Source organism: Solanum pennellii, chromosome 5 (genome assembly GCF_001406875.1).
Source record: "Solanum pennellii chromosome 5, SPENNV200".
Taxonomy (NCBI): Eukaryota; Viridiplantae; Streptophyta; class Magnoliopsida; order Solanales; family Solanaceae; genus Solanum; species Solanum pennellii.
In genome coordinates, this window is record NC_028641.1 from 33094501 (window position 1) to 33107052 (window position 12552).

The 12552-nt window shown below is 33.3% G+C and overlaps 2 protein-coding genes across 7 annotated transcripts in view; both read right to left on the reverse strand.

Annotated features, from left to right (window-relative positions):
• The window catches only part of LOC107018766 (FRIGIDA-like protein 1), a 21416-nt gene extending 16226 nt beyond the window's left edge, over positions 1-5190 (reverse strand). The window contains exons 1-2 of one of the 6 annotated variants that reach the window (XM_027917365.1): positions 5095-5190; positions 2104-3489 (exon numbers count right to left, since the gene is read on the reverse strand). The gene's annotated coding sequence lies outside the window, so the exon portion shown is untranslated. Of the gene's footprint in view, positions 1-2103; positions 4985-5094 lie in introns of those variants that run through there. The other 5 variants (XM_027917367.1, XM_027917366.1, XM_027917364.1 and 2 more) reach the window with 5 other exon arrangements.
• LOC107019440 (FRIGIDA-like protein 3) lies at positions 1880-3132 on the reverse strand. The gene is made up of 2 exons (XM_015219942.1): positions 2289-3132; positions 1880-1968 (listed from the first exon to the last, which is right to left on the reverse strand). The coding sequence occupies exons 1-2, from the start codon at positions 3130-3132 to the stop codon at positions 1880-1882; spliced, it is 933 nt and encodes a 310-aa protein (XP_015075428.1).
• Positions 5191-12552: the final 7362 nt, after the last annotated feature.

Here is a 12552-nt window from a genome sequence, read left to right on the forward strand (position 1 = left end):
TATATATATATATATATTTGATAAAGTAGGAAAATCTTTTATCATGTATTATCTGAATTATACTACTTAATTAACTCGAGTAATCCTCTTTATATGACATTGAAAAGATGTTAATCCCATTGCCAGATAATATGATTAAAATCTAAACTAAGCTATATTATATGTATACTTACTTAAATTGTTTATGCATTGTACAAAAAATTGTTGCTAAATTCTAATATTTTATGCTCATATAGATGTCTCAGGCGATGGTGGGTCTCATCCCTTATCCTAATGAAGTAGCTGAAAAAATGGAATATCTAATATCCATATAATTAAGCTTTCCAACCAGCTAACAATCCTTTCTGCGCTGATTAGATAAGACACTTCGAAGAAGAAAAGATGACACAGATGGTTACTGCTAGGTGATTTACAAAAATACGTTGTTTTTAGGTGGAAAAATGTTTCTGATTATAAAATTACTTTTTAATATTTATGCAACCAATTTAGCTTATATATTGACCACTTCCTGTGGGGATTAGAAGATTTTCTGTTCTTTTCTTTTATTTATTATTTATGTTTATTTTTTGAATCTCTGGTAATCCCAAGTAGGAGGAAAGGTAGACGTAGAGGTAGGCCGAAGAAGTATTGGGAAGAGGTCATTAGACAGGACATGACACAACTTCAGGTTATCAAGGATATGATCTTAGATGGGAGGATGTAGAGGCCGCGTAATGGGGTAAAGGTTAGTAGGTAGTGGAGTGTTGTCTTGCTTTCCGAGGGTTTAGGCTTGTTGATGTTTGTCGTTGTACTAGTTGTATTATCGTAGTTCTTGCTTTTGATATCTACCAATGTTTGTTGCTTATCGTGTTTCGAATATCTCACTACTTTGTTGTTCTTGTTCCCTTCTTGTAAGATTTGCTCTACTTCCCTTTTTAGTTTCTATCTTTTTCTACTGTTTTCTTGTTCTTTGTACTTGGATTTGCGGCACTTGAGCCGAGGATTTTTCGGAAACAGCCTAACTACCTCCATGAGGTAGTGAAGATTTGCATACAATCTACCCTTCCCAGACCCCATTTGTGGGATTTCACTAGGTATGTGTTGTTGTTGTTGGTAATCAGTCTTCAAACATAAAAAAGTCTATTCCACATAAAATCTCTAGAACATTTTATGTGACCATTTTACTCATACATGATTTTCCTTATATGTTATTGAACATGTCTAAAATTTAATTAGTTGGTTTATTCGATCTGTTTGTCGAACCAGTTATCACACAATCAATAATCCTCAACAGAATAACATGCCACCTAAAACTCAAAACCCTTCAATGTACCATTATTACTGGCTCGACATAGCAAAAAAATTGTGATTAACAATCAATTAGCATTCAGCACTTCAATTATGTTCATTATCTTGCGTTACAGTTCAATCAGTGTTGTTGTTAAGTATTCTTGTTTCTTTTGGTGAATTTAGCTGCAAAATATTTAACTCGGAGTCCACCAAAAAGAACCTACAAAGACAAAAGAGCCTTGTATACCTGTCTATGTTTACTTTTCTTTCATTTTAGGAATCTATTTTACAGTTCTATCTTTTTTACATGAATTCATCAATCAATCTTCTATTACAAATTAATCTGTTACTTTTCAAATTATATTTTTGTTATGATGACATATAAATAATCAACCAGTCTCATCTCTTCTCATGCATTTATATATCAACCATCAGATACTTATAATGAAGGACCTATTTTTTTCAGTTAGTTGTTGAAAGACATACTTTTCACTCAAGAGTTTAAGCTGCAAATCAAGTCAGCCTTAGATGCTAGTAATACAAACAGCCAAACAAACAAAAATTTGAAACTGATGGATGCTAGTAATGCAACTACCGGTTGCATCAATTGCTATGTGCATGAGATTGCCAAGACAAAATCTAATTGATCATCAATATCCATCTGATTAAGTACAAGACCTGATCCTTTTACCATATTTCCTGTATTTATGTGAACAGAGATGCATAATCGGCAATACAGAAATTTCCTTACCTAGGGGTAGCCTAGGTTTGGCAAGAGAATATGCAGAGGGAATGCTACAAAAAGAATAACATATGAATATAATCTATACTTACAAGGGATCTTCTCAGTCAAACCAAGAAGATCACACAACTCCGATGACTTGTTATGCTCAGTTACGACAGCCAGCAGGTTCAAAAGCTCATCCACGTCAAAATCAGATACCAGATTATAAGAAGCCCACAGATACAAGAAACCCAAGATCTCAATTGATCCCCAGTCATTTTAAACTTCCACTCACTTGCTAGTTCCATTGCTCTCTTACGGACAGTAGGTTGAATCTTCGGTGAGAATCTAATTAACTGCTCTAACAGAAGAATGCAGGTCTTCCTGACAACAGTGCCCTCAAACTCTGTATCTCCCTTCATCATCGTCAAGTGGGGAGGATAGAACCCTTCCATTGCATCAAGCACCAACATTGCAGGGTTGGGAGACGAATGAAGGGACCTAAAAACATCATCAGACATTGAATCTGGCTTCTTCTCGTGCTCATTTAAGAATATCTGTAAAGCCTTCCCAGTCATTGTCAGAACAAGTTTTATATCAGCAGAATCAGTAGAGGTCGTATAAAATCTATCCACTTCGACATTGTCAATAGCCTCAGTCTTTTCAGGGGCATTACCAATAGTTTTCAGTTGATTCTTTGTTTCCTCAAGCACTTGAAATTTGAACCGATCTTCCATTACCTCAACCTGTGTTTCATTAAGTGATATATCTTTCATTCTTTTCTTGAATAATCCTTGTTCTGTTTGGTTTTTTTCCTTTTCTTGTTCAAGCTCACCGTTAACCAAATCCAGTTTCTTCTTCATAGAATCAAGTTCTTCTGACAGTTGCCTATTTCTCTCCCTTAATTGGAGTCCTTCCTTGAGTAAATTAGACGATAGCTCCTGGAGTTCAAGTTTATTCTCCAGCTGCTTATGCTCAAATTCTATTTCGCGACGTTCCCACATCTTCTCTTGCTCGTTCAGCTTCTTCTCGTTCAATTTCACAGTTACAACAAACTCCTCTTTGGCCAAAATGAAGTCTTTCCAGTTGCGTTCCAAATCCCTGATTTTTCTGTCTTGAATTGCACAAAATTCTTCCATGTTTTCCTCAACTTCTTTCCATCTCTGCTCCACAGATTCCCTGATCAAGTTAAGTTTCTGAGAACTATCGACCACTGATTCTTGTACTGAACTCAGGTGCTTCTCCCTGACCTCCAGTTCGTTGAGGCATATTGGAAACATGTGTGGTCAAGTCAGAATCCTCTTCAAAACTATTCCACTCCTGCATTAACGTCAACATTGATTTTCTTAAACCCTTCTTCATCAACTCATCTTGTTGAATAACCTCGGATATCTTCTCCAGTACAGCCATAAACAGCGTTTTATTTTCTTGTAGAATATTGAGAAGAGCAAGCAAATGAGACAAACCAGGCTTCACCCACAAGTTTTTTCTTGAACCTATAAAGCAGCATTAAGAAAATGATAAGAGGTAAAGCACATGAAATAACAAGGGAAATGCAATGGAGTAAGAGAAAAGGCCAGGAGTGAAAGCTAAGAGGATTTAAGTAACCAGCGAGTAGATCCAGAAAAACCTGCATTCTGGAAAGCAGTCTCAACTTTAATGGAGAACCCTAGTACTCAAATATGAAGCTACATTTTCGGCTCTCAACAAAATTTAACTGACAAGTTAGTGTCTAATTTTGAGATTACTCGGTCAAGGCCACAAGCATTGGTTGTTTAATTGCTGAGTTTTCATGTCTGTTCAAATTCTAGAGATTAAAATCGTGCTTTACTTTTGTATCAACAGTTGGCACATGAATTGTTCAGGATGGATTAATTCCTACTCCTAGCAAGAACAACTGAGAAAATATCACTTGATACAAAAGATCAGTGAGCAAGGATTCAAAACGTGAGAGGTGAGCCTAAGCATCACTAACAAGATCATTTTTCTCAATTTGACACAAAAATCCATGGGTAGTTCATTCAACTTATATGCAAGAGCCAGCCCCTGCTAACGATATATATGTTAGGCCAGATTCAAATCTGGTTCATTATTTGTGTAGTTTCTTGATTAAAAAAAAGTTTGTGGGTATCAAACAAGTCATGAGCAGGGAGCATAATTTGACTCCAAGACTTCTCTTTTATTTACTCACTACTAATTAGTTCCTAACAATCTTTGAGATAGAGGTAAGGTTTGCGCTCCAAACCATACTTTGTGGGATTATACTGGGTATGGTGTTGTTTTACTAATTAATTCTTAAAAATACCTGTTTGAAAAATAAAAGAAATGCTTGGGGAAAGAACCATGACTTGGAAGAAACTCAAGAAACCTAACTGCTATGCAAGACTTACTAAAAAGAAAAGAAACTAAGCTATGATATACAAAATGTAAAAGCACAAAGAAAATGCAAAATTGAAAAGATAAGCTCGAGCAACCTCATAGAAAACAAAGGGAATCAAATTCTCCACCCCCACATTCAAAATTGTGCTTTGCACGAAAATAGTAGAACAAGTAATGTAAAATAATTTCATTAAGATTATAATGTCTCCCTCAAACTGTCAGTTAGGGGAAAGCATCCAAGAACTCATAAGTCATTTAGTTTCAGACGAACAACATTTAGCAAATTAAGAGGCAATTCATCAAATAGCTTAGGTGCATCACATAGCAAATGTAGCCTCTGAAAATTTTCATGTACCCTCCCAATTTTTTTAAGAAGTATTGCTCACATTTTCAGAAACCTAATAACGACAACATATCCGCTAAAGTGTTTGGTTTGTTGAAAAATGGGTGTTTTTTTATTTATTTTCAAGTGTTAATAAGTAAAGCAAAAGCATTTATTGATAATCTAGTAAAATACTATGTGGGGAGTGGTGGTTTGTGGGTTGGGTAAGAAAAGACATAAATGAACTTGTTTTCTCACATACTTTGATTAAACAAGTGGAATTAAAGAAACATTTTGACCAATGGAAAACCTTGGTACCAAACACACTCTAAGTTCCCAAAATCAATAATAATACGATAAGGGACAAGTGTCATAGCTAAGAGAAAGAGTAGAGAAATACCTGCAAGTCGTTGGCGAAATGGTGAGACAGAGAGGAATGGCCGGAACAGTAGTGCAAAAGAGGGGGGGAGATGTTGGGTTTAAAAATTGATTAACTTATTCTGAGATAAAATATGTAAATGACAACGATATATCCTTAACCCTTTTTTATACATAGTTTTTCACCTCATGAAGGGTAATTTTGTAAACAAATAACTTGCTCTTAAAATTTATACAATCCATATTATATTAAATATAACAAATCATACACTTAATAATAAATAATCTCAATAGAATTTACTGCACCATGATTAAGAGTAACGTTCACATATACCAAACACAATATCATATTTGTATGTTATAACTACAGTTTGCATAATTGCACTTCGTAGCAAATTTTGCTATGCTATTTTGCTATACATACATACAAAAGACAGTGACTATTTCGTTATACATATATACACAAGAAATAATTCTATAATTCGCTGGCTCCTCTTCAGATTTGTATAGTTCGCTGACAGGACATTTGTATAAGTTGTTGTCAATCTCTTGTTTGTATAAATTGTTGGTATCCTCTCAATTCAATTTTATGTGTTTGTATATCTGTATAAAATTTGAATTTATATACAATTAAATCGAAATAAAATGTTTGTATATCAAATATTGTTTTCTCTCTCGCTTTATACAAACATAAATTATAACTTGTATTTTGTATAATTTGTGTTTGTATAAAGCGAGAAAGAGAGAAATGCAAAAGAAAATTAGGTATGAAAATATTTGTATTGTATAATTATAAGTGTATAGGACGAAGATATAATTTGCATGTGTATATACAATTTTTTATCGCTTTATACAAACAAAAACGCAGTTTATACATTACTGTTTGTATAAAGCGAGAGAAGCGAGGGGGAGCGTGGCGAGCGAAAGTTTAAGGGAGAGAGGCAACTGACAACATGTTTGCTACGGGGCACAATTAAATTAAACTGTGACTATAATATTTAATTTGAATTAATAATTTATCATCATATACAGTTTTCCCTACAATTAATCCTAATATAACTCATCTTATCTTCATCAATCTTACCATAACTTGAATTCAAATCAAATGACTCATAAAGGTAGGAGTTCACTGTTTGTTGTCATACCTCAAACTTATATTGTATAAATTTAACCTAATACTCCAGTAATCTTCAGCAACTTCTCTAGGTACTTCTTTTCTGCTAAAAGAAAATTATATCTATAGGGATGACACTACGTAAGCTCTAGGGTGTTCAAGTCGAAAATTTTTAGTATATATACATGTAAAGTTTTGACTTTCTATTGGTATATATAGAAATTGGACGCACTGATATAACAAAGTAATACACAATGGAGTAGGCAATAGCTAGCGCAATTCGATTATTTGCCATAAATATTCAGTAGCTTGATGGTTAATGCTATCATGATTGGCTTTAGGGATCCAAGTTCAAATCCAACCTATACTAAATATTTTTTTCTCAATTAAAATTGAATTATTTCCTTAAAATTTAATACATTTTTATTGTAGAATAAGATCTTCTTGAATTTAATGTTTTTCCTTGTGGATTTTTTTTCAATTAAAATTGAATTATTTCCTTAAAGTTTAATACCTTTTCCTTGTAGAATAAATTTTTCTTAAATTTTAATACTTTTTCCTTATGGAATAAAGTTTTCTTTTTCTATAAATAGGAGACTCATCATCCAAATTACATTATCGATGTACATGATACTGATAAAAGTTCTCTGATTTAGGTAGACTTGGTGAACTTTGAAGAAAATTGGTAGAGACAGAAAAATTTAAGTTATCCACTTTTAAGTTTGATTTAGGTGGTCTTGGTCAACTTTCAAGAAAATTGATAAAGACAAAAAAAAAAACTTAACTTATCCACTTTTATTTCGCTTAGTGAAATCCACTTGCTACTACAACCATTTAAAACGATTTCTCGGTAATGAAGTATATTAAAAATGTCTTGCGAAATTTAATGGATGATTAGTTTTAAGACGGTTGTATAGTGCCTTACGTAGTAAAGAAAGTACGTCGTGCTATTTCTACTGAGTCTATTATAAAAATGTTTCATGATATAAAATCTCGTCGTGTACGATTCTAATAATATATTTAAATTATGTTTTCAATAGTAGTTTATTTTCTTTATATTAGTTTTGAATTACACACTTGTAATTCTTTTTTAAAAATATTCTTATATTTAATTAAATAGTGCTTAACTTGATTATTTGTTTTGGTAATTTAAATCGTCTTTTTTTTTTAAAAGATTGTTACTATTAATAGTTTGGACACCCTTCATGAAATTTCTTGTGTTGACATCCCTTTGAGCCACAACGTCGTGGTGACTCACCAAAAAATAGTTATCAATTTTAAGAGAATTAAAGATTTTTTTTTTAAAAAAAAAAAGGAGTAAAGGGTTTAGGCATCCTTCGAAATTCACAATTGTAATTTTTGACTGAGTTTATTTTTTCAAATTGAGTAGAATAAAATAATATACAAGTATAATAAACATTCAATATACACAAGTAATATGATAAAACAATACTAAATTTGTCCATCATCAATTATATGCAATAATGAAAAAGAGTATAATTCGAACCTAATTCGAATAGCTTCAACGGAAAGCACCTCGGTGTACATGTAAAGACACTTAGTAAAAGTGTTAGTGATATATAAATATGAATAAAATAATAATTTTAAAAATAAAAATTCGTCTTATGAACATGGGAGGCCTTGGAGATCGATAGTAATTTCATCGGCCAATATTAATTTATAAAAGAACAAGTTAATAAAAACAAAAAATAACTAAAATCAATCCTACACAAAACGAGCAACATAATCAATAATAATAACCACAAAAATAATAGCCATAAATCTAACAAATAATATTCAACCATAATAATAAGAACAGTAACATCAACTGTTCAAAAAAGTGGAACAAAGCCACAAATAAGCCTAACATTAAAATAAACCAATTAAACAAGGAAAAAAATTCAAATATATCCTCGAACTTTAAAATATAGTATGTATATATCCTCCGTTATACTTTAAGGTCGTATATATTCCTACCTCATACTTTCAGACCATATGTACCCATTAATCAAACGGTCTGACACGTGGCACCATCTCAATAACTTGCCCAATTTTTTAATTTTTTTAGATCCAAATTTAACCCCACACAATTATATACTTACCCACTTTAAGACTCGAATTAAAGAAATCCTAACCAAAGTGCGAGTAACAAAAGCTTCGATAAATCTCCCGATTCAAGCTTCTCAGCGTGCGTCTCTAAGCCGTTCATATTCCATTTAAAAACTCTGGATTCCCTACCTTCACTGCACCCACCTCCAAAGTTATGGGTGTCAAAATATTAATGTTTTATTAAATTGCAAAATTGAAATTGAATTACCTAGGTAAGAGTTGGATTTGGAGGTAAAGCTAGTGAACCAGATGGAACAAAGTTTGGAGATGATGAAAGTAATATTTAATTGGAAAATTACAATTCTAGATGAACTCTGAATGTCTCTGCGTTTCTCTCAAATGGCTCCTACTTCTCTCTGAATAGCATCTTCGTTCCTGTTAATAAGATCCTCTTTCTTGGGTAATTACTCATGAAAATTCTTAACAGAGTGGAATATATACATACTTCTTGTATTAATTTAACGATTTAAGTTTTGTTGCTTTGTATAATTGTTTTGTTGTTATGAATATGCTTGTAGATAACATACACAATTTAAAGTTTCTGGGACAATTGAATTGATTTCGTATTTGTCTTATTAATTTTCTGGGTTATACTTTGATATCATGAAGTTGTAAAGTTGTTGATTTTGTGAGTTTTCTGATAATTGGAAGGATTGCAGAAGTTTGTGGCAACCCAAAATCCAAAATTGGGTGGGTTTTATTTTGGGTCTTAAAGTGGGTAAGAATATAATTGTGTGGGTTTTTAAATTTGGATTTAAAAAAAATTAAAAGTGGGCAAGTTATTGAGATGGTGCCGCATGTTAGACTGTTTGATTAAAGGGTATATATGATCCGAAAGTATGACGGTAGCGATATATATGACCTTAAAGTATAATAGAGGGTATATTAAATACAATTTTTCAAAGTTCGGGGGGTATGTTTGACCTTTTTTCAATTAAATAATGACAATCATATATTTGTATAAAAGAGAACCCTAGGCCCGTATACATGGCACCACCACAAGCTATAGTTTCCTTTTAAATTTATTTATTTTCAAATATAGTTTTCCCCTTTCATTAAAAGATGTGACTTTTATGAAAAATTATGACTTTATGAAAAATTATGACTTTTATCAAGAGTTTTGACTTTTATGAATAGTTACCCAAAAATAGTCTTCCCCTTTCTTGAAAAGATGTGACTTTTATGAAGAGTTGCAACTTTTATGACGAGTTACGACTTTTATGAAAAATTATGACTTTTATGAAAGATTATCACTTTTCCGAAGAGTTGTAACATTTTTCGATAAGACACAACAAACATTCGTTCACACTATCCTTTGTTGTCTATAAATAGAAGAATTTCCTCTCATTTTTCAATTAAAAAAATTCTGAACTACTACTACTACTTCTTCTTCTGCTTCATCTTCATCTTCTTTTTCTTCTGCACAATTAAATATTTAAGTAATTTTCCCATGTTGAATGTCACATTGACACCGTTGTTTTTGTATAAATATACTTGTGACTAAAATCATTCCATCATGAGAGGATGTATTTGTTACACCCTCAAAATGAGCTAGGTTGAATTAGAGGCTAATATGTTGGTTATGAGCTTATAAGGTCTTAAAATGACTAAACTAATGTTTAGAGGCAGTATATGAAGTTTGGAAGAGTTTGGAGGTCATATGTCCAAGACGTTCTGAAACTAGTCGAGTTGAACTAGTGTGTCGTAGTGTTTCATAATGGATTTTGAGGGATGGTTTGAAGGTGAAATTGAGTATCGATGATTCCTATACCTATAATGACATGTAAACGGTCGTACGTCTGAGAAAGACACCCCCGGGACCACCTTAAGGGTCCCCAAAGAGGACCAAAACTTAACCAAGTAGGCTGTCGCGCTAGCCAAGAATTGGCAGACGCGCAGCCTACACTTGGACGGCAAAAAGTTTGCCCTGTGAAGCGGGGCCATCATGAACCATTCTGTATCAAAATTTTTTGAAATCAAGAATTGAAAGTGCACCCGCGACGTGCAGTAAACTCCCAGATTTGGTCGTGTCGTTTTTAAGTCAAATTTGAATTGATTACAATGTCCATTAAGTGCAGGGGTCTTTTGGGCACTTTAGGGATTAATATTGGCGGTTATTTTAGATATTTGAAGTGTATATAAGTATTACAATATCCATTTAGACCCTATACTCCAAATTAAAACCTTTCTCTTCCAAAATCTCCCAAAACCACCATTGAAGAAGAAGAGAAATTGGAGGCAATTTCTAGGATGAAATTCATCAAGGTTTCAAGATGGGTTTAAGGCTCTAAGGTATTTGAAGCTTATTCATCCATGGACTCTCCCATTCATGGAGTCCCTAGTTATTTCTCAATTGTGAATCCAACAAACCCCAATCTAGAGAGGATTGTGATTGCATTGTGGGTGAGACTTGATTGTGATCCCAATCTAGTAGGTAGCATTCAATGATGTTTATATGATGATTATGCACTGTTTTCATGATGATTTCATAGTTAATTGTGGTAATTGAACTTGAATGTGATCATGGTGATTTTAGGCCATTAGAGACTAGATGAAGGTTTTTATGCTGATCTTCTTTATTCAATTGTATTCTATACAATTTGATCATGATTGAATCAACTAAATATGAATTGAACTAGGTTTGTCTTGACTTGTAAAGGTGAAATTGAACCTATGTGAATCACATATTACTAGAATTGTCTTCTGACGATCTAATTGAATAGATTAACATGTAATTGAGTATGAATCATGATGACTAAACGTAGTAGTCATTTGTAGGGCTTATGACCATTGTTGTTAGGGATTTGGGGGTAAAGCCATGATGAGGATGATTGTGATGATGTTTCCTTTCTCTTCTACACCTAGACATGAACATGATTAGGAGAAACAAGTTCTCACATAGATGAACCTTATTTGACTTAAGAACCTAAAGTAAATCAATACATGGTAGACTAAGGTTAGCTTGAAGGTGAATAGTATGATCACTTCTTGTGTAGTAGACTTGGTGAGATAACACCAAGGGTATGATGGATTGAGTGAAATACTCATGATAGCCTGAGATAGAAGGTCTTAAGGGTAGCTTAGGATAGTAAATCTTAATGAGGCTTGAGTTGAAATACTCATGGTAGCTTGAGGTGATAAACTTCATGGTAGCTTGAGAATGGTGGTTCTCATGTTAGCTTGGGATAAAGGATGCAAGGTCTCCCATGATTAACTTGGTCTTGTGTAATAAGGATACTTGTTCATGTTAGCTTGACTTGGTTAGGCCAAAACCATTTCATGGTAGCTTTAGGAGAAACGCCTATACTCTCCCAATGGTAGCTTGATTTACATCTAAGGTGTATTTCATGGAACAACTTGAGGTTAGTTTCTCATGGTAGCTTAGGGTTGAGGTTACATGCTCCCATGTGTTAGATTACATCTACATAATTGAATGCATGGTGATAAGGTTGATTGTATCCTTCCTTTAGTAGCTTGGTTAGTATGTTGAGATGCTTTCCGTGGTAGTAGGTCTATTATGGTAATATGTTGAGCTTAATAGACAAGGTCACAAGATAAGTTAGCTTGGAGTAGGATAGTCTAGAGGAGTACTTAGTATGGATGGTAGTATGGAATGCCATCTATACATTGCACAAGTATAACTTAAAGCTACCTGTGACATGACCCCTACATGATGTATGCTCAGCTTGGATAGTGACTATAGTTGTATCCCATGACATGGTGATTTAAGATGATGGTTTCTTGACAACATGGATTAGGTCTATTAGGTGACTCCTAAGATGACATGAACACTATAGGGTGACTCCAAGATATGCTTAGTGTGTGCGGTATTATGGGATGCTTCACATGAATTGCACAAGTGTGTTTTGAGTTGGCCTAGGGGAATAATGCTCATATGTTATGATGAACTTAGATCTTAATTATGAAAGTGGACTATGATCAAGAATGACCAAAGAGATGTACTTAGCTTTGCTAGTAGAATGGAGTGCTACCTTAGCCTTGCACTAGTATAATTAGAGGAGGCTTGTGAGTTAGTTCATTTGAGTAAGAAGGACAAAGATTTAAGTATGAACTCTTATATGCTTTATGATGCTTTAATATTCTTATGTTATTCATGTTATGCTTATGTCTTTATCTCCTATGATTATGTCTATTGTTGACTAACCCTTTGAGATATCTTGTGTTTGGTATGATAATTTTCATACTTAGTACATATCGTACTAACGCATGTTGCGTACATGTTGTCCATGTAGGGTC